This window comes from Oryzias melastigma, linkage group LG24 (assembly GCF_002922805.2).
Source record: "Oryzias melastigma strain HK-1 linkage group LG24, ASM292280v2, whole genome shotgun sequence".
NCBI classification, from domain to species: domain Eukaryota; kingdom Metazoa; phylum Chordata; class Actinopteri; order Beloniformes; family Adrianichthyidae; genus Oryzias; species Oryzias melastigma.
Genome location: NC_050535.1, coordinates 20,107,268 through 20,126,611, shown reverse-complemented (window position 1 = coordinate 20,126,611; position 19,344 = coordinate 20,107,268). Strand labels below are relative to the sequence as shown.

Below are 19,344 nucleotides of genomic sequence, written 5' to 3'. Positions count from 1 at the left end.
TTTCCTACTATTATTAAAGAATCGTCTACTTCAGGGGTCGGCAACCCAAAACGTTGAAAGAGCCACTTTGGACCAAAAAAATAAAAACAAATATGTCTGGAGCCGCATAAATTGAAATGCTTTATATAAGTCTTACAATGAAGGTAACACATGGAGAATGTGTCTATAAAGCAGCCCACTATCAATGTGATGTCATAGATTACAATGACATCATGAACGTCCGTGATTAATGTTTATTTCTCCTGCTGCGTGTCCTACCGTCAAGTAAGCCTTAAATTTGGTTTCATGACAAGTTGGAGAGGAATTGCAGCGACAAACTAGCTGACAAAAGCTGAATAGCCTCATAATGAACATACAAGCTTTTATTTTGACATCCCACAATGACATAAGGAGAGGGGGTCGTCATCAGTCTCTCCCTCATTCTCACTCCAGGAGCAGGAAGAATTCAAACATAACAGGACAAAATCATAAATGCCAACAAATGTTCAACAGTCAGACAACAAAACACATTGAGGAAAACCCAAACTTAAATCCAATTCCAGTCAGACAGGCAAAAGAATGGGTAACCCACAATTCCTTGCGCTGCCAGACCGACAGCAAGCCCAGCGTGTCTGAGACCATCACTACAATATGAATGAATTACAGTTTGTTTCATTGCTTTGATGAAATTAAAGAAATACAATAAAGAAATACGATTTTTGATGTCATTTTTATTTAGAGGATTTGAAAAAAACACATAAATGTAACGTGCTCCTTTAAGGTGCTTCCACACTGGCCGCGTCAATCAAGTGCACATTTTCAATGGAGAGTCAATATAAACGCGCGCACACCTAAATTCCTGGCCTCCAAGTCTGGAGCGCGTGAGTTTTAAATGTCCTCCTCAGGTTTAGACAACAGGTGACTGACTGACAGCTCTCCTCTTAGGGTAAAGGAGTCTTTTTAGCTGCTAAAGAGAAGAAAAACTCATTTGTCATAGAAATATTCATAGGAAACCAGAGAGCAAAGCTTGATTACAGAATTTGGAATGGAAAAAAATTGAGATTTTTTGTTTTTGTCCATATCTCCCAGCTCTACCTTGTGCCTTTCACAAATTTGTGAAATCGATCCAACGTCAAGAGAAAGCTGCTGTTGGCTCACAAATGTCCTCCAAATGCTATCCCAGCATGCACCGCGATGCATACATTAACTCAATGCTGAAACAAAGTTCTTCAATGTCAAAGTGAACAAGCGTGAACAGTCTGTACAGTGACACCCTTTGCAGTATCTACGGATCTGATCTTTTTATGGTAAGTATTGAAAATATTCTTTTAAATTTTACTTTAGAAATTTCTATTGTTTAAAAAAAATGAAAAGAAATATTAGGATTTTTTTCAGTTGATTTCAGTAATTCAATTTAATTATTTTCAAAATGTCTTCATATTTATATATTTAATTATTGTGATTTTTAATGTTAAAACAAGATAATTTTCTCATTTATATCATTTTCTTTTATCCAGTTCATGGTCTGATTAGCTCTTTATAGACTTGTACACATTGACTCCTGTTGATTTTATTTGTTAAAACAAATATTACCTCAAGTATTTGTTAGAAATTGAGAATAATTTTAACTAAACTGCTATCCAAATGGTTTTTAATATTTATTGAAGTAAATCTTTACTGCCTGATTAAATGACGTTGTACAGGTTTAATTTTTTTCCTACTTTTTCTCCATTGTCTCGTGAGTTTTACTTTGTGTTTCTCGTCTTATGTTCCCACTATTGGCCTGTTTCTCTTTTATGATGTATGTTTAAAGAAAGAAAGAAAACGGACGAGTTGGAAGAGGTTGGTCACACTGAACACATAAGATAAAAAATGTTTTATTATTGTTAATGTCATTTGCATTTATGCTGTTTAAAAACTTGACAGATTATAAAGATCGATGATGTAAATATCAGTTCCCTCTGTGTGGATAAATGGAAGACGTTCATAAAAGAGCAAAAGCAGATGGTCAGTTTCACATACGACAGGCGGTAAGCGTTGGAGGATCTTCAGAGAGCATAAACTATTGGTGTGTTCAACAACAAAGCAAAAAAAAAAAAAGACTAAATTAGTCACACCACGTTTCCCCATTTATGGAACATCTGAATTGGGCGGAGTTTACTCCTGGTAATACAGTGGTGACTATTATCTGACAATCTTCAAGTAGTGAAGAGTAGACGTCTGTATCAGATGATCCGTCTAGTTCAGGGGTCTGAAACCTGAGGCTCCAGATCCACATGTGGCTCTTCTAACCCTCAATATTAGCTCTCTGGGGGAAGAAAGAAAAGAGATGGGACTTTTAATAGTCAAATAGTTGGCTTTTTTTTTAACTTAGGTTAGTTAGGTTCATAACGTTATGGTTGAGGTTTTCATAGAAAAGTGGAAACCCGTTTTTTACACCCCTGCTGACGTGTGTGAAGTTTGATCTTATTTTATGAGTTTAAAACACATATTTTATGCTCCACAGCAACGTTTATTTTGATTATACAGAAGGGAGTTGTCATGAAAATATGCTTTTAGATACTATTCCTATTGAAGGATTAACCAATAAAGGTGTTTTTCTAAAGGTTAACAACAGCAGTAAGTAGGGAAAATGATGATATTTTGATGATCCTATGAGACACAGGATGTCTTTTATTTTGAAAGGAAGTAAAAACTCATTTCACATTTAGAAAACAAAAGTGTTTTCCACCATCTATTTCTGTTTATTTATGCCCACAGATGAAAAATATATTTTATATATTTTAAAAAGGATCAACAATATAAATGCATCTGAATGTTCAAAAAGGTGAAATAAGACTTAACGGCTCCTATAAGGTTTTGATCTGTGAGGAAAAAGCCCAAATGGCTCTTTTAGGGTTAAAGGTTACAGACCCCTGATCTAGTTGTATATTTCTATGGTTCTTTATATTTACATGTTCAACATTAACAGCAACAATAAAAGTCAGACTTGGTGATGTTTTCAGGCACTTCTTTGAGTTGTTTTGGGACATTAAGGTTGAACAAAGATCTGATTCCGATCCAGATTTAAACTCAGTTTGTGGTTTCAGAACATTTAAACTCAATCTTTCTATGTCAACAAACTCTTTGTTTTTGTGTCTTTTATCTATTGATTCTTCACACATTTTGTAATTCACTGTTTTAATTCTTTGTTCACATAATTCAAATTGAAGCAGAAAAACAGAAGTCTCTGGTTCCTGAGGTTCTGAGGTTCTGGGGTTCTGGTGGTGACAGTTGCTGCCATGTTGTGTTGTTGTGGATCTTTAACAGTCAGACAGAACATTTTCAAACACACACTCATTTCTACACACAACCTGGAAGGAGATTTGAACAAGCAGACAGCAGATGTGTGACATGGTGAGAGTTCAGCTGCAGTCTTTGTTGTTGACTTTACCTGTGATTTTACTCACATTCTTCTGTTATTTTACTCTCTTCTGTTTTTCACATACAAAGTCCTGACGTGTCCCAAGTTAATTAATAACACACTGATGTCATTTCCTGTAAATCATAGAGGATCTTTATGGAGTCTGATCACAGGAGGAGGATACAACACACGCATAGAGGGGGCGGAGCTCTGTTCAGGTGTTCCTGAATCAGGAAATAAGGAAGCAGATCTGGACTTTTACCCCTTGATAATAAATTAAACCAAGTCTTTTTCCTGAAATCGTCCTCAAACCTAAAAGAGACGGAGCTTGAAGAACCGTCTCTGCTGGTCTTCCAGGATTCAGAGAACTGTAGTTACATGAGGAACTTTCGTTTTTCTCCATGACGGAGCAGAAGGAGACCTCGTCTCCAACTTTCTTCTTCTTCACGGTGAGTCTTTGTGTTTTCTGTCGTCTTCTCCTTCATGATGAAGGCAGTGATGTTTCTATGTGATCTCATCTGTGAGGAAGAAGAGCAGCAGAGGAAGAACTCAGAGTGAACTTGTTCTTCTGTTCAAAAAGAAAAGTTCTTCTAAAAACCAGCAGCTAAAGGTCGTTGGAGGTCACCTGAGAGGGAAATGTGGAGATGAAGTTAGTAGTGGGTGTTAAATAGAGGAAGTGTAGAACTGATCAGACGTGTGAATAACAGTCGTATTATTCCAGCATACAGGTACAGGTCAGACACAGAGCTGCACTGAAGTTCAGACTTTGAGGCCTGCTGGATCTTTGCTCTTGATAGAAGGTCGGTGTCTCTCAGACAGAAGCTCATTGGCTGATTCTCTGTGATATCACATCAATCATGATCCTCTCACAGGAAGTGAAAACTCTGCTCCACCTTTCATCTTCACCTCTGATTCAAATAAAATTCAAATGTTAGAAAACATCAGTGTCAGTAAATGAAGTCTTAGAGGCTGTAGAAGTTCTTCTGTGGTTTTATCTCTGCTGATGAAGGTTTTGACACCCAGGTCATCAGTGCTGAACTGCTGCATGCTTCCAATCATCTCAGTGCTGAGATCTCCTTCATTTCTGAACATCTGATTCATGATGGAACAAAGCTGTGAGCTCATCTCCAGACACGTGCACACATAGAGGCTTAAGGGTGCTGAGCACCTGCTCTTTTTGTCTCGTGTTAAAAAGTGACCTGTTTTTTAAAATTTATTTTATTATTTTCTTTTTAAGTTTTTATTTGTATTCATATTAATCATCTTATGTTAGTGATATAAGAAATAAAAATGTCTCTACCAAATCCCCCCCGTGTTCTACGTACTTCAACTCCACTAGAGCTCAGAGAGAGAGAGAAACGTCTGCTGTCTGCTCCTCAGAGAACTGAAAACACGTGACAGTGAAGCAGCTGAAACCTGTGAGTTCTGGTCCAACTCGTCACCGTCCGCTGATCCAACGAGCTTTAAATGAGGTTATATTTCAGAAAAACGCTCTATATTAGTCCAGAAGTTTCTACTTTAGCCAGACGACTGAGCGTGGAGCATTATTAAAGTTACCACACATATCGAGCAGGGACAGGAAGTTGGGAAGTACAAAATAAAACAGGGATTTTTAAAATAAAATAAATATATTTATGGCGAGTTCACAGCTTCCTCACTACAGGTCTGAAAATAAATTATTTTTTTTTAATATAATATTTTCTGATTAAAATTGCCTTCTTTAAATTCTGTTTCATTCAGTTTCTGGTTTTTTGTATTTAAATCTATGAAAACATAACATCATGTGTTTAGAGGACAAGATGCAAAAGATAATTTAGCTGGCTGTGAATATAGAACAAGATGGTAAATGGTGTATGCTTGTATAGCTCTTTCTACTGTCCTTCAAGGGCCCAAAGTGCTTCACAGTCACAGACACATTCACACACTGATGGTGGCTCTGCTGTTGAACACTGGTGTCAACCTTCCACCAGAGGCAGTTTGGGGTTCAGTGTCTTGCCCAAGGACACTTTGTCCCGATCCGAATTCTCTGCTTCTCCGTTCCCCTTAGCCCTCCCCCTTGATTTGAAGTGGCAGTTGAAGTCATGTCCGGAATTATAATTTTTAAGTTTCACCCTCCAAACAGAGGGGTCCTTTTTAAAGTTATAAAACCGTTGTTGTTATGGATATTCAAGCGCTGGAATCTAATGCTAGCGTGCCAGTGATTTTGATGACGTCAATGAACGAAAGTCACGTCCCAAATATTAGACACTGTTTTTTCATCACCCTCCATTAGGAGCAAGCATGGAGGGATGAACGAAGGGGAAGTGAGAAGGGGAGAATTCGGATTGGGCCTTTGACACATGGGCGGGGAAGGTGGGACTGGAACCTGCAATCTTTCGATCAGGAATCGACCGCCCTACAGCTGCACCAGAGTCACTTTGGGTTCAGCTGTCAAAACCATGAAATGTGTTTAAACTCTAATGTAGGAAACTGGGTTCAGTGGTAGAAACTTAAACATTTAATAAATAAACTAAAATAGGACAAAAACTCACAGAGAAATAAAGAGAGGAAAATCAGATGACCTGACAATGTAGAACTGAAAATCAGAAACTTTTATAGACTGAAGACAATGAACAGAAATGAAAACAGCTGTAGATCAACATGAACCTGAAGTGACTGACAGGAGACAGAATATGAATAAAACTGAAACACTAAACTAAAATCCTCACAACAACAGTCTGATAATGACATTAAATATTATTAATTTCAGCTTCTGTTGTAACTGTGTTTAAAATATGACAATTTATATTAAACTTGATTCATGTTGATTCTGCTGCATCACAATACCAATATAAAGAGCCTCCAGAGTTTTAATGCTTTGGATGTTGTCTAACTTTATGAAAATACATTTTAATAAAAAATACTCTTGTATCACCTTCACCAACATGGGTTACATTGCTGAGTAGCTATTTCCTAATATATGTATGTATATTAAAACATTCATTCAAAGCATAAAAAAACAAACAACATGTTTTTGTTGCTCTTCTCCAACTTTGAGCCCCTGCACCTCAAAAATCCAGTGTACATCCCTGATTATGTCTGATATATTTAACAAACATAATTTCTTCATGATCTCTTCTCTGTCTTTAGTTCAGGAAATCTCCCATTTCTGATATTAAGCTTCTTCCTGTTTGGAAGTTCTTCTCCGTGCTGCTCTCAGTGATGCAGAGCTTTCTTCAACAAATCACTGAGTCCAGAGCTGCTCAGCCTGCAGCCCTCTGCCGGTTTTAGCATCTCAGAGGAGAAAAATCATGTCATTCTATCTTTCTTTTCACCTCATTACTTGATTTCTCTGTTTTTCTTGATCTGCTTCCTGTTTGCTGAATTATAGAAACTAGGGATGCAACAATAATCAATTTAAAACTTAACCATTTGATACGCGTTCCACAGTTCGGTACAACATTTTTTACGACACACATTTAATGTATCAGAACCACTGTGAGCTGCCTTCTGCGTGTCTCTGTGTATTCATGTCTTCGTAGCTCAGCTGGTCTTCTCCAGGTCTGCTCTCAGATTTCCCTCATCTCTATATCATGCAATCTGGAAAACACGTCCAACATGGCCGCCCATCTCTGATGTCATCACCCAGACCTGTCACCATCTAAAAGTTCAACAACTAAGCAGGTAACACAATCAAAACATCTCAGATGTATTTCAAAAGACTAACAGTATTACCTCAGATAAACACAAGAAAATATCTGACTCCATCAGAGTGTTTATCGCTAAATCTCTGCAGTCTTTTTTCAGTGGTTGATAACGAGGGATTTTGTCATTTAATGAAAACAATTGACCAACAATATAGTGTACCAGCATGTCCATATCTCACAGAAACATCTATATAAACCTGCGCTTTATGAACAAGTGCACAAATTGAAAATGACTTGGTGAAAATGCACAACTTTCCTCGTACACGTCTGTACTGTATTGAACTTCTGACTCGTTATGTTGGAATAAAGCTGTGAGCTCATCTCTGATGTCATGTCTGTATTTCTTACTTTTCTCCTCATTCTTTGATTTGTGTCTGTTGTTCTTGATCTGCTTCATGTTTCCTGAATCGTACAAACAGGAAGTTTGCTGTTTGTTTGTCAAAGTGAGTGAATGAGTGAAATGTTGCTCCATCATGGAGTGTTTGCTGCTGCAGCTCCATGTCTCCATCTGGTGGAGGGAGAGCAGAAGTGCAGCAGCTGATGTTCAGCAGCTTCCTCTGTCCCACACTGCTGTCTGACTGCATTCACCTGAACCTGAGAGGAAACACAAGAGAAGAGCCCATCAGTAGAGGAGCAGCTGATCTGTTAGTGAAGGAGGATCAGAGCTGATGATGATGAGGGTTTCCTCTGCAGATGAAGGCTGGAAGAAGGTGTGTGTGAGCTGATCCAGTGGATCCAGTCAATCCAGCAGCATGGATCAGTGTGAGGACACACAGGAGGGAGCCCCTCCCTCTAAAAGCACTCTGTGTGGGGAAGATGAGAGCCAGAGCAAAGCTCAGAGGTGAGATGAACATCTCTAACTGTCCAGGACTCTTCTCCATGTCAGAGCTCAGCACTCACACCAGCAACCGCCATTCTTCACAGGAACCAACCTGGACCTGGATCTGGATCCAGCTGTGTGTCCTTCAGGAGTGGTGAATCAGAGGATTTACCTCCTCTCTTCAAGTCCATCAGTTCACGAGTGGAACAGTAAGTGTTTGTCAAAGACATGTCATGAACCTTACTGAACTTAATATATGCAATGTCAGACAGTTGTAAATACAATTTTAATAGACTGTTTCACTGCAGATCAGTCTGTTCATGATCTGAGTTCAATATTTCAAACATGAAAAATAATCTGATAAACTTTAAAAATAAATTAGTTTTTAATTAAACAAATGTTTTTCTCCTGAGGTTCGAACAGAGATCTGGATCTGGATCCAGCTGTGTGTCCTTCAGGAGTGACGACTCAAAGGGTAAAAATCCTGACTTCAGGTCCATCAGTTCACGAGTAGAACAGTAAGTGTTTCTCAAAAACATGACGAAAACAGGGGCGGCTGTGGTGCAGTGGTAGGGCGGTCGACTCCTGATCAGAAGTGAGCGGGTTCGATTCCCGCCTTGCCCGCCCATGTGTCGAAGTGTCCTTGGGCAAGACACTGAACCCCGAATTGCCTCTGGTGGGAGGTTGGCGCCAGTGTTCGGCAGCGGAGCCACCACCAGTGTGTGAATGTGTGTGTGAATGGGTGAATGGGTCTGTGACTGTGAAGCGCCTTGGGCCCTCGAAGGAGGGTAGAAAGCGCTATACAAGTATACGCCATTTACCATGATATAAATATAACTGAAATAAATGTATGCAGTGTCACAGTTGTCAGAACAGTTTTAACAGATCAGTTTGTTAATGATCTGAGTTCAATAGTTTAAACATGAAAAATAATCTCATGAACCTCCAAAATAAATTAGGTTTTAATAAAACAAATGTTTTTCTCCCGAGGTTTCAACAGAGATCTGGATCTGGATCCAGCTGTTTGTCCTTTAGGAGTGACGACTCAAAGCATTATAATCCTAACTTCAAGTCCATCAGTTCAGCAGTGGAACAGTAAGTGTTTGTCAGAGTTAAAGGAGTCTGGATAATAGTTCAGATGATCAATAGTTTTAAGATGAATGACTTGAGTTCTGGTTCAGTTCTTGATCTCTCTGATCAGACTCTCTTGGATCATCTTGTGTGATCAGATCTGTTCAGTTGATCTTCTGAGAGTCTCTGAGATCAGAGATGTTGGAGAAACTTTAAACAGAAATTAATCTTTCAACATTTTCTGATCTGTTTTGTCAAATATGTTACTGATAGTTTTTTATAATGTTAATGCTGACTGACAATCATCCACTACATCTCTGAGTCCTTTGTTTAGGTCCACAAAAACCAGAGCTAATATTTAATAAACATTAATCAATAAAGTGATTGTCCTCCAATGATGTCATTATAATGTAGAAATTAAAGTGATTAACTCTTGATTCATTTTGTTCAACTACCAGCTGAGATATATTCTATAGAATCTTTTAACAATGTCTCTCTGATGTTCTTCATAAATGTGTAAAAACTTTATTAATTCATTCAGGTCAGCTGACCCTCCAGAGGTCATTATTATTACAGCAACATCTGTTTATTTGTTTTAAAGATCTTTTAATAAACTGGATAAATTCAGGATCAACAATTCAATTACAGCCTTTAATGATGTAAATGAAATATCTAGATTTATATAAATTACTCTCAGTTATGTGTTACTCTGTTAACTAGAGTTTTCTGACCGTTTGTTGATTTGTTTGTTTTTTGTTTCTTCTGCTTTCGAAGTTTAAGGGAAAAACATGTTTTTTCACGTCCTTGATCCAGTGAACATGATATTATACCTTTAGTTTTTTTAAGTATTAAATGTCAAATTGGTTGAATGAATATGTATGTAAAAACAAAATATGATCAATCTTTTTGACCTGTAAGATAATCATAGCCTGGATTGGTGGTTAAAATTGTATTCTATGCAGTGAAAAAAAACATTTAAAGTTTCTTTTATTGATTTTATTTCTTTTCAAATTAGAAACAATTTCTGCAAATCAACAACTTTGTTTCATTGAATCTTCATCATCTGTTTAAAAAGATCGACTAATATTTTTAGACTTTTTTTACACAAAGTTTCTTGTATTATCATTTTATTTTGAAAATAGACTTTCATAAACCAGAAGCTTAAAAATACAAACTTCGGCCCCGTTCAGACTGATCCATAAAATATTGTCTGAAAAAGGTTGAGGACCACTGATTTAAATCAATACACAAATATTTTTGTTATTGTGAGCAGAGAGGAATGAATGAATTACATTTTTTTTCAAGTAATCAGGTCATAATACATAAAATTGACACACATATAATCAATCGCAAGTAGACTGCTTGAACAGGAGTGGAGGAAGTGAATTCATATAATCCCAATCCGATTCGACCTTACCATTTTCTTTACATGAATTATCAACATTAGGTTCAGGATTTATGATCAAATATTTATATCCTACAATCATAGATTCAGGTAATTGATAATCTTTAAGATCAGTGATGTAATCAAATTTTAAACATCCATAGTATATTTTTTATTGGACTTGTCTTTGATTCACATCAAAGACGAGTCATCTATATTATTCAGTACCAAAAATCTAAATATACTCAGACAATTACAATAAAAAAATAATCTACACTAACCAAGACCAAACTTCAGAAACGCATTTAATTAGAGAAAAGTCCATTTCCATCACAGTTTAGTGAAAAATGTCCATCCATTTCAATACGGCCCCAAAACCAGCTCCTCTGAGCCAAAAACTTTTCTTGAAAAATGTGAGTTTTGTTTTGTTTGTTTTTTTTAGAAACTGTATTTCCATTAAAGATTACTTATTATCAAAAATCAAATTTGCGAAATGTCAGAGTTAATGTGAAAGCAGCTGGGGTTTGGGGGAAATAAAGGGAGGGGGCGGTTCACTCAGGCGTTTGAGGAGCGCAGCTCCACTGATAAGTAAAAGAAATTACCAAAAACAACTTTTGTGGAGTGTTTTCTTCTATTGCTTCTGTTGTTAACCACAAAATAAATAATCTTAAAACAGGTAAAGTCTCAGTGAAAATGAAATTAAAAAAAAGTGGCATAGACCATTTTTGGCTTCAGCAATAATGAACATATATTTTAAGATGTTTTAATTTTTAATTCTTTCTAAAGGCAAGTGTGATTTCAAAAAATTGCATCACCATAAAATGCAATTTTCAAGCAGCTCACAAGTGAGTTGTGCTATTTTTAGAAGAGACCTGCGGGCGACTTATGTGGTGCTTGAGGGCGACCTGGCGCCCGCGGACGCTGTGTTGGTGACCCCTGTTCCAGACCACCTGCACTAATCAGTGCAAATGACTTCCCCCAATGATAATCATTAATTATCATCAGAAAAAATACATCAACTACTTTAGTCAATTGAAAAATATCCAAAATATATTCATTAAAAAAAGATAATTTGTGCAGATTGTTTTCATTAAAGATCAGTCATAAATCACACTTTAGGAGAAAGAGAAAAATAAAAATATGTTCAGTTTGTTTTCATTAAATAAGAAAAACAGTGATAGATCACAGTTTAGGAAACCAAGTCTAGCGACAGGATCAAGGCCAAAGTAATCCTTCTTCTGCTGCTGTTTTACAGCTGTGAACGGAGTTCATGAGTTCTCCTCATTGTTATGACTGCAGACTTTGTTTGTCGGGTCCATTGTCCTTCAGCTGATATCTTATCAAGTAAATTGTGCTCAAGTTATCTGCAGGTCAGTTGAACATCGGGTCAAAGTTCACCTTCAGGAGTGGTAAATTCTAGGAGTTGTTTTCTTGAAATCACATTTCACACTTATTTTACTTCAAATAAAAGCTCAGACGTTCATAATCTCACAGTTCTAGAAGTCTTTCATGCTTTTGATCAGCACCTTGAGCTGGTGCGGGCCATGAAAAGCACTTTATAAATATAGATTTGATTTGATTTGATTTCCAGTGGCTTAGCCAGGTCCAGTCGACCGAGTGGTTTGACAAAGATCCTGGAGTTCAGCACCCAAGTACTTTGGATCTGTCATCTCCTCCGTATTATTTAACATTTTTAGGTGCTTTACAAAAAAAAATGTATTTTTAAAAACATTTCAACTTTAGTTGCAACTTTTGTTGCAACTTTTCCCAAAAGCTGCTGCAACATCAGGCATTTTAGACCCCAATCATAAATATCAGCCACAAAATCCTGGAGGGTCTGAGTAAATGTAACCACAAATTTTAGAACAAAGTCACTGTAAATGTGTTTACTTGATATTTTTGTTATTTCTTTTGACAGTAATGTTATCAGGGATTGACTTGGTTGTGTAACATTCTAGCTGTGACTTTGTGAACTGATCTGACTCAAGTTAGTTTTATTTGAATCCTCCCAGCACAGACAGAATGGATCTGATGGTTCTGATTCTCCACAGAGTGGACCAGCAGAGCTCAGAGACTCCCAGTGGTCCGTCTGTCCAGCAGCATCAAACACAGCTGGATTCCATCTTTCTGGTCTGTACATGAACAACAACTGCTTTTCCATCATTCTGTCCACAGTCATCTCCATGCTGCACTTTGGAGACCAGTGGATTGTCAGTGTGTCCAACATGGAGCTGATGTTTGGCTCCATGACTTCACTCTGATTGGCTCATTCATCTAGAATTCTGTTGCAGCTGCTGGAGGACAACATTGTCACTTTTGTGAAGAAGGAGCTGAAGAAGATCCAGAAGCTTCTGAGTCAGAGGGAGGATGAGGAGGAGGATGAAGATGAAGAGCAGAGGAGCAGCAGAGAGTCACTGATGAAGATCACAGAGAACTTCCTGAGGAGAATGAAGCAGGAGGAGCTGGCTGATCGACTGCAGAGCAGTAAGAGGATTTCTCTGAAGGTTTCAGCTGCTGATAAATGAAGATTTACTGATGTCTCAACACATGGAACCACATGGATTCAAACCCTCATCATTCAGGCTGCAGAGAGTTTATTTACTCTGTTTGTTGTCTTCATTCAGGTTTGACTGCTGCAGTTTGTCGACATAAAGTCCAATCTGGTCTGAAGAAGAAGTTCCAGTGTGTGTTTGAGGGAATCACTAAAGCAGGAAACCCAACCCTTCTGAATGAGATCTACACAGAGCTCTACATCACAGAGGGAGGAACTGGAGAGCTGAATGAAGAACATGAGGTCAGACAGATTGAAGCAGCATCCAGGAAAGCAGACAGAGCAGAAACCAGCATCAGACAAGAAGAGCTCTTTCAACTCCCAGCTGGAAGACAAGAACCAATCAGAACCGTGATGACAAAGGGAGTGGCTGGCATCGGGAAAACAGTCTTAACACAGAAGTTCACTCTGGACTGGGCTGAAGGCAAAGCCAACCAGAACATCCACTTCACATTTCCATTCACTTTCAGAGAGCTGAATGTGCTGAAAGAGGAGAAGTTCAGCTTGGTGGAACTTGTTCATCACTTCTTCCCTGAAACCAAAGAAGCAGGAATCTGCAGCTTTGAAGACTTCCAGGTCATCTTCATCTTTGATGGTCTGGATGAGTGTCGACTTCCTCTGGACTTCCACAAGACTCGGATCCTAAATGACCCTAGAAAGTCCACCTCAGTGGGTGATCTGCTGACAAACCTCATCAGGGGGAACCTGCTTCCCTCTGCTCGCCTCTGGATAACCACACGACCTGCAGCAGCCAATCAGATCCCTCCTGGATATGTTGACATGGTGACAGAGGTCAGAGGGTTCAATGATCCACAGAAGGAGGAGTACTTCAGGAAGAGATTCAGAGATGAAGAGCAGGCCAGCAGGATCATCTCCCACATCAAGAGATCCCGAAGCCTCCACATCATGTGCCACATCCCAGTCTTCTGCTGGATCACTGCTACAGTTCTGGAGGATCTGCTGAAGAGCAGAGAGGGAGGAGAGCTGCCCAAGAGCCTGACTGAGATGTACATCCACTTCCTGGTGGTTCAGGCCAAAGTCAAGAAGGTCAAGTATGATGGAGGAGCTGAGACAGATCCTCACTGGAGTCCAGAGAGCAGGAAGATGATGGAGTCTCTGGGAAAACTGGCTTTTGAGCAGCTGCAGAAAGGAAACCTGATCTTCTATGAATCCGACCTGACAGAGTGTGGCATCGATATCAGAGCAGCCTCAGTGTACTCAGGAGTGTTCACACAGATCTTTAGAGAGGAGAGAGGCCTGTACCAGGACAAGGTGTTCTGCTTCATCCATCTGAGTGTTCAGGAGTTTCTGGCTGCTCTTCATGTCCACCTGACCTTCATCAACTCTGGAGACAATCTCATGGAGGAAGACAAATCTCAGGTCAATCAACCTGAACTGAATAGTCCAGTCCAGTTCTACCAGAGTGCTGTGAATACGGCCTTACAGAGTCCAAACGGACATCTGGACTTGTTCCTCCGCTTCCTCCTGGGTCTTTCACTGCAGACCAATCAGAGTCTCCTACGAGGTCTGATGACTCAGACAGGAAGTGGCTCACAAACCAATCAGGAAACAGTCCAGTTCATCAAGGAGAAGATCAGTGAGGATCTGTCTGCAGAGAAAAGCATCAACCTGTTCCACTGTCTGAATGAACTGAATGATGGTTCTCTAGTGGAGGAGATCCAACAGTTCCTGAGGTCAGGACGTCTCTCCACAGATAAACTGTCTCCTGCTCAGTGGTCTGCTCTGGTCTTCATCTTACTGTCATCAGAAGAAGATCTGGAAGAGTTTGACCTGAAGAAATACTCTCATTCAGAGGAGGGTCTTCTGAGGCTGCTGCCAGTGATCAAAGCCTCCAACAAATCTCTGTAAGAACTCTCATTAAAATCATTTTTAGTGAACAAATTAATTTGAGTGAAAAACAAAAGTTTCAATAACTGCTGTCTGTCTTTGTTTCCTTCAGACTGAGTCGCTGTAATCTGTCAGAGAGAAGCTGTGCAGCTCTGTCTTCAGTTCTCAGCTCTCAGTCCTCCAGACTCAGAAATCTGGATCTGAGTTTCAACAAGCTGCAGGATTCAGGAGTGAAGCTTCTGTCTGCTGGACTGGAGAGTCCACACTGTAAACTGGAGAGTCTCAGGTCAGGTTTCATTCAACTATTTTTCCTGGTTTTCTTTTTTTTTTGTCTTTCTCAGAAGAAAGTGTCAGATAGATATCAGTGAGGAAGAAAACAATATATGCTAGAGTTAAAAATCCTGTTTTTTCTTTACCTGATGGTTACAAATGTTATCCTGGGTTTTTCACACCAGACAAAAAAAGAATCTAAGTCCATCCAGGTGTAGATTTCTGGGATAAGTTCATGTTATCTGTGTTCTTTGAAAGAAAACAGGAATCAATCACAGAACTGCAGATTTAAATGGACAAACAATTGCAGCACATTTCTGACCCATAGAGCAGCAGCTCCTTATGAAAATGTGTGAGGAGGTCAAACTATGGTGGACTGACAGGTTTTTCCCACAGATCTGGTTCTGGTGCTTATTTACTGAGCTTGGATCAGCACCAGATCTTTCATTTCACATAGTATTTAGGTCGGCTTTTGGTTCTCAGTCCGTATGCTTCTAAAGACAAAATCTTTGCTGGGTTAGATAGAAGAGCCTCTGGAGGTAGTTTTTATACAAGACTGGGGGCGGGGCTAAAGGGTCAAAAGAAGCACTATGTTTATAGTTCCACTCAATAACTAAACTTAACATTTTTAAATGACAGGAAGAATGAAAATCATAAGTAGGTTTGTTCTGATGTGCTCTGGAGACAGGGCTGATGTGAAAAAAAAACTCCAGCAGTAAAAAAGCCAGTTTCTTAAAACATCAGTTGAAACTTTAGTCATACAGACCATTCATCTTGGACACAAACTACTGACCTGTTTGCTAACCTGAAGCTGTTTCTGGTTCAGTCCTGCAGCTGAAAGCCTCTCTGAGCCCAAAGAGGGTTAAAACTCCAGCTGTTATCACTGCTCCTGAACACACTTTTCTGTCTGCTTTCAGGTTGATGAACTGCAGTTTGTCAGAAATCAGCTGTGAAGTTCTGGTCGCATCTTTGAAGTCCAACCTATCCAACCTGACAGAACTGGACCTGAGCTGGAACAAGAACTTCCAGGATTCCGGATTTCTTCATCTGTGTAGTTTTCTAGAGCTGCCAGACTGCAGACTGCAGACTCTGAGGTCAGTAAATGAGCTGAACTCCCTGAAGGATGAGAAGAAGGTTTCAGGTGAAGAACTTTCTGATGTTTCACTGGAAGATTTTAAATAAATAGATCTTTATATAAGAAATGGATTTTACATATTAATGAACATTTAAAATCATATGTAAATATGCCAGGGCTGCACGGTGGCGCAGTGGTTAGCGCTCTTGCCTCACAGCAAGAAGGCCCCGGTTCGAATCCCGGCTGGGACCTTTCTGTGTGGAGTTTGCATGTTCTCCCCGTGCATGCGTGGGTTTTCACCGGGGACTCCGGCTTCCTCCCACCGTCCAAAAACATGCTTCATAGGTTAATTGGTGACTCTAAATTGCCCCTAGGTGTATCTGAGTGTGAATGTGTGTGATTGAGGCCCTGCGACAGACTGGCGACCTGTCCAGGGTGTACCCCGCCTTCGCCCATCAGCAGCCGGGATAGGCTCCGGCACCCCCGCGACCCCGGAAGGGAAGAAGCGGTTAAGAAGATGGATGGATGGATGTAAATATGCCAGATTTTAGCCATAGAATAATTCACAATTACAGTCCACCGGCTTGTTGAGGTTATCTAAGAAGCCATACAAAACACAATGAGTGGTAAACCAAAACAGTGTACTTCCTGAAAAATACACAAAACCGAAATTTGACCAAAAAAACCTGATCAGGACATCCCTAGTTAAAATGCCTCAGAGTTCTTGTATCCCCACTTAAAAAAATCCAAAAATTATTTCTCTGTAGCAGAAATCCAGTTCATCATGTTTCTAATTCTGGTAACCTGCAGATGGAAAAGAACCAGAGTAAGTCTGGATATCACATCCCCTCACTACAAGGCAGTGATGTGCAGTTACGTTTGTGGCTGATTAGACACTGACTATTTCAGACTCAGATTTACAAACATTTGAACCCAATATACTAACCAACGGCTGATTGCTTTTCATATCTCATATCAGTATCATTTTATAATTATAGAAGATACAAATTGGACAGAATAGAGATTTTGAGTAGGCCTATATTCAAGAACGAATTGATTAGAATCATGTAAATTTCATTTAAAGAACAGATCAGTGGACAAATACTGTTATCATGAGTGTACATCTCATCCTGAAAGTTGAAGCACTAGAATACAAACGCATACATGCCCACAAATCCAGACTAAAACCTTTAAAGCAGTTAATTAAAAAAGCAAAGCAGCAAGTATTAAATGAGAACTAACACGAGCTCACACGTAAGAGTTACAGGTCAGGTGCGAACGCTGGAGTTTTTAAGTGACTTTAAAGGGGCCCTACCATGAAAATTCTACTTTTTGAGGTTTTAAATGCATTTTACTGTTCATTCCTCACTATAAAGGACCCCAAAGTTCCATTTTGATCCTTCATGCATTTAAGAGTAATCCTCTAAAAACCTGCACTGTCTGCAGCAGCCCCTCCCATACCCACAGAAACGAGCAGTTGGAAACATGCCGATGTAAGATCTTTGTCAACAGCTCCCTCCAATAAGAGTTTGCTCTGACAGCTCCGCCTCCAGACTGACACAACTTTCAATTTCTCCCCTTATCCAGTGATTATCAGCACAAAAAACTTTCATTTTAGATGCAGAACACCGAATATGTTCCAGTTGTGTTCTGTCTTCAATAAATTCCAGCTCAAATATAGGCACTTTTTACGTACCGCTCCTTTATCAATTTGATTGGTTGGACTTTTGGATCAAACCACGGTGGCCCTTATTTGATTGGATGTTGTTCTGACATCACACACATATGTAAAAAAAACACAGAGAGACTACAGCGGTGGCTTTGTCAATATACTTTTTAATCCTTGGATTTGTGGGAAATATCAAGTATTTCTGAGTTAGAGGGCTAAAGTCCAAGTCAAGTCCCAAGTTGTTGATGTTAAAGTCAGACTCAAGTCACGAGTCAACTTTATTTTAGTTTAGTTTAAAATCGATTGCATTTTTGTTTGCCATCATATTTTTGTGTTCAAAGACAGATGATTTGATAAACAGAGCCCCCTCCGCCAAGGCGTAATGCTTTTCCCTTTACGGGTCGACACCATTTTTCAGCCCAAAATTTAAACTGAATATTTAATCTGTCGTCTCTCATCAGGACGGGTCCCACCTGATTGAATTTGCCAAGTTCCCAGAACTCCAGCTTCCATCACTGTTCCTGAACACACTTTTCTGTCTATTTTCAGGTTGATGGACTGCAGTTTGTCAAAGAACATCTGGAAACCTCTGATCTCAGCTCTAAAGTCCAACCCGTCCAATCTGGCAGAACTTGATCTCAGGTGGAACAGAGACCTGCAGGATTCAGGATTTCCTCATTTGTCTGGTTTTCTGGAGAGTCCAGACTACAGACTTCAGACTGTGAAGTAAGAATCCATGTTTGAGTTTTGTTCATGTCAATATGATGACAAAGTTGTGTTGACACTAAAGTGCAGACATGAGGAAGATGTTCTCCTGCTGCATGCTGACCATCTTCATGCTGAACACTGTTGATCTTCAGGCAGAGTTCTTCATGTTGGAGAAAGCTTGAGATGAATTTGCAGCATCTGTGTTGCTGTCATAGTTTGATTGTCTGACAGAAATGATCTTCATGAATCGGTGAGCAGAAATGTCCACATTCTGAATCAGATCTGCAGCAGCATCTTCCTGCAGCTGCTTGTTCTCTTCAAACATCTGCAGATGATGATGATGTTTTTGTGTTTCTGGAGAATCCAGAACCATCATTTATAGAATTAATGTCTACTCTGTGTGACTGTGGTGTAGCGGTAGAGTGGTCGACTCCTAATCGGAAGATTTTAGGTTAGATTCCCACCTTCCCCGCCCATGTGTCAAAGTGTCCTTGAGCAAGACACTAAACCCACATTGCCTCTGGTGGAAGGTTTATATGTCAATAATGAATGTAAGATGATTGATTTATATGAGATGGAATTTGATCAGATGTTAAAAACTCTATGACTTAGGGCTGGGCAATATGGCCAAAAATTCGAATCCCAGATTTTAATTCCAAATTCAATTTTATTTACCGTCCTTTTACTTTGTTTAACAAAAGTTATGAACAACAGAATATTTTTAACAACAGCTATTTTATTTTAACATCTCCTATGGAGATTTTCTTAAAGTGCAACTAAGATAAAGTCCAACTGTGCTGTCAAACATGAGTCTAAAAACCAGAGTTGCTGGGTGGAGCACAGCTGTGATTGATTGAAGACCTTCACCAAGCTGTTTCTT

At 39.3% G+C, this 19,344-nt stretch overlaps 1 protein-coding gene and 2 long non-coding RNA genes across 3 annotated transcripts in view; all 3 read left to right on the top strand.

Annotated features, from left to right (window-relative positions):
- Positions 1-3,837: 3,837 nt before the first annotated feature.
- On the top strand, positions 3,838-7,817 carry LOC118598189. Its single transcript, XR_004947310.1, has 4 exons — positions 3,838-4,031; positions 4,104-4,182; positions 6,904-7,045; positions 7,762-7,817. It is a non-coding gene; the product is annotated as an uncharacterized LOC118598189 (long non-coding RNA).
- A 36-nt stretch (positions 7,818-7,853) lies between these two features.
- On the top strand, positions 7,854-12,451 carry LOC118598118. The gene is made up of 5 exons (XR_004947218.1): positions 7,854-7,909; positions 7,993-8,097; positions 8,302-8,406; positions 8,879-8,983; positions 12,395-12,451. It is a non-coding gene; the product is annotated as an uncharacterized LOC118598118 (long non-coding RNA).
- Positions 12,452-14,547: 2,096 nt separating this feature from the next.
- LOC112158130 (ribonuclease inhibitor) overlaps positions 14,548-19,344 on the top strand; it is a 9,839-nt gene continuing 5,042 nt past the window's right edge. Inside the window, exons 1-3 of the mRNA XM_024291346.2 lie at positions 14,548-14,759; positions 14,855-15,028; positions 15,930-16,106. Coding sequence (XP_024147114.2) covers positions 15,934-16,106 — 173 coding nt within the window. The 5' untranslated portion in view covers positions 14,548-14,759; positions 14,855-15,028; positions 15,930-15,933. The remainder of the gene's footprint in view (positions 14,760-14,854; positions 15,029-15,929; positions 16,107-19,344) is intronic.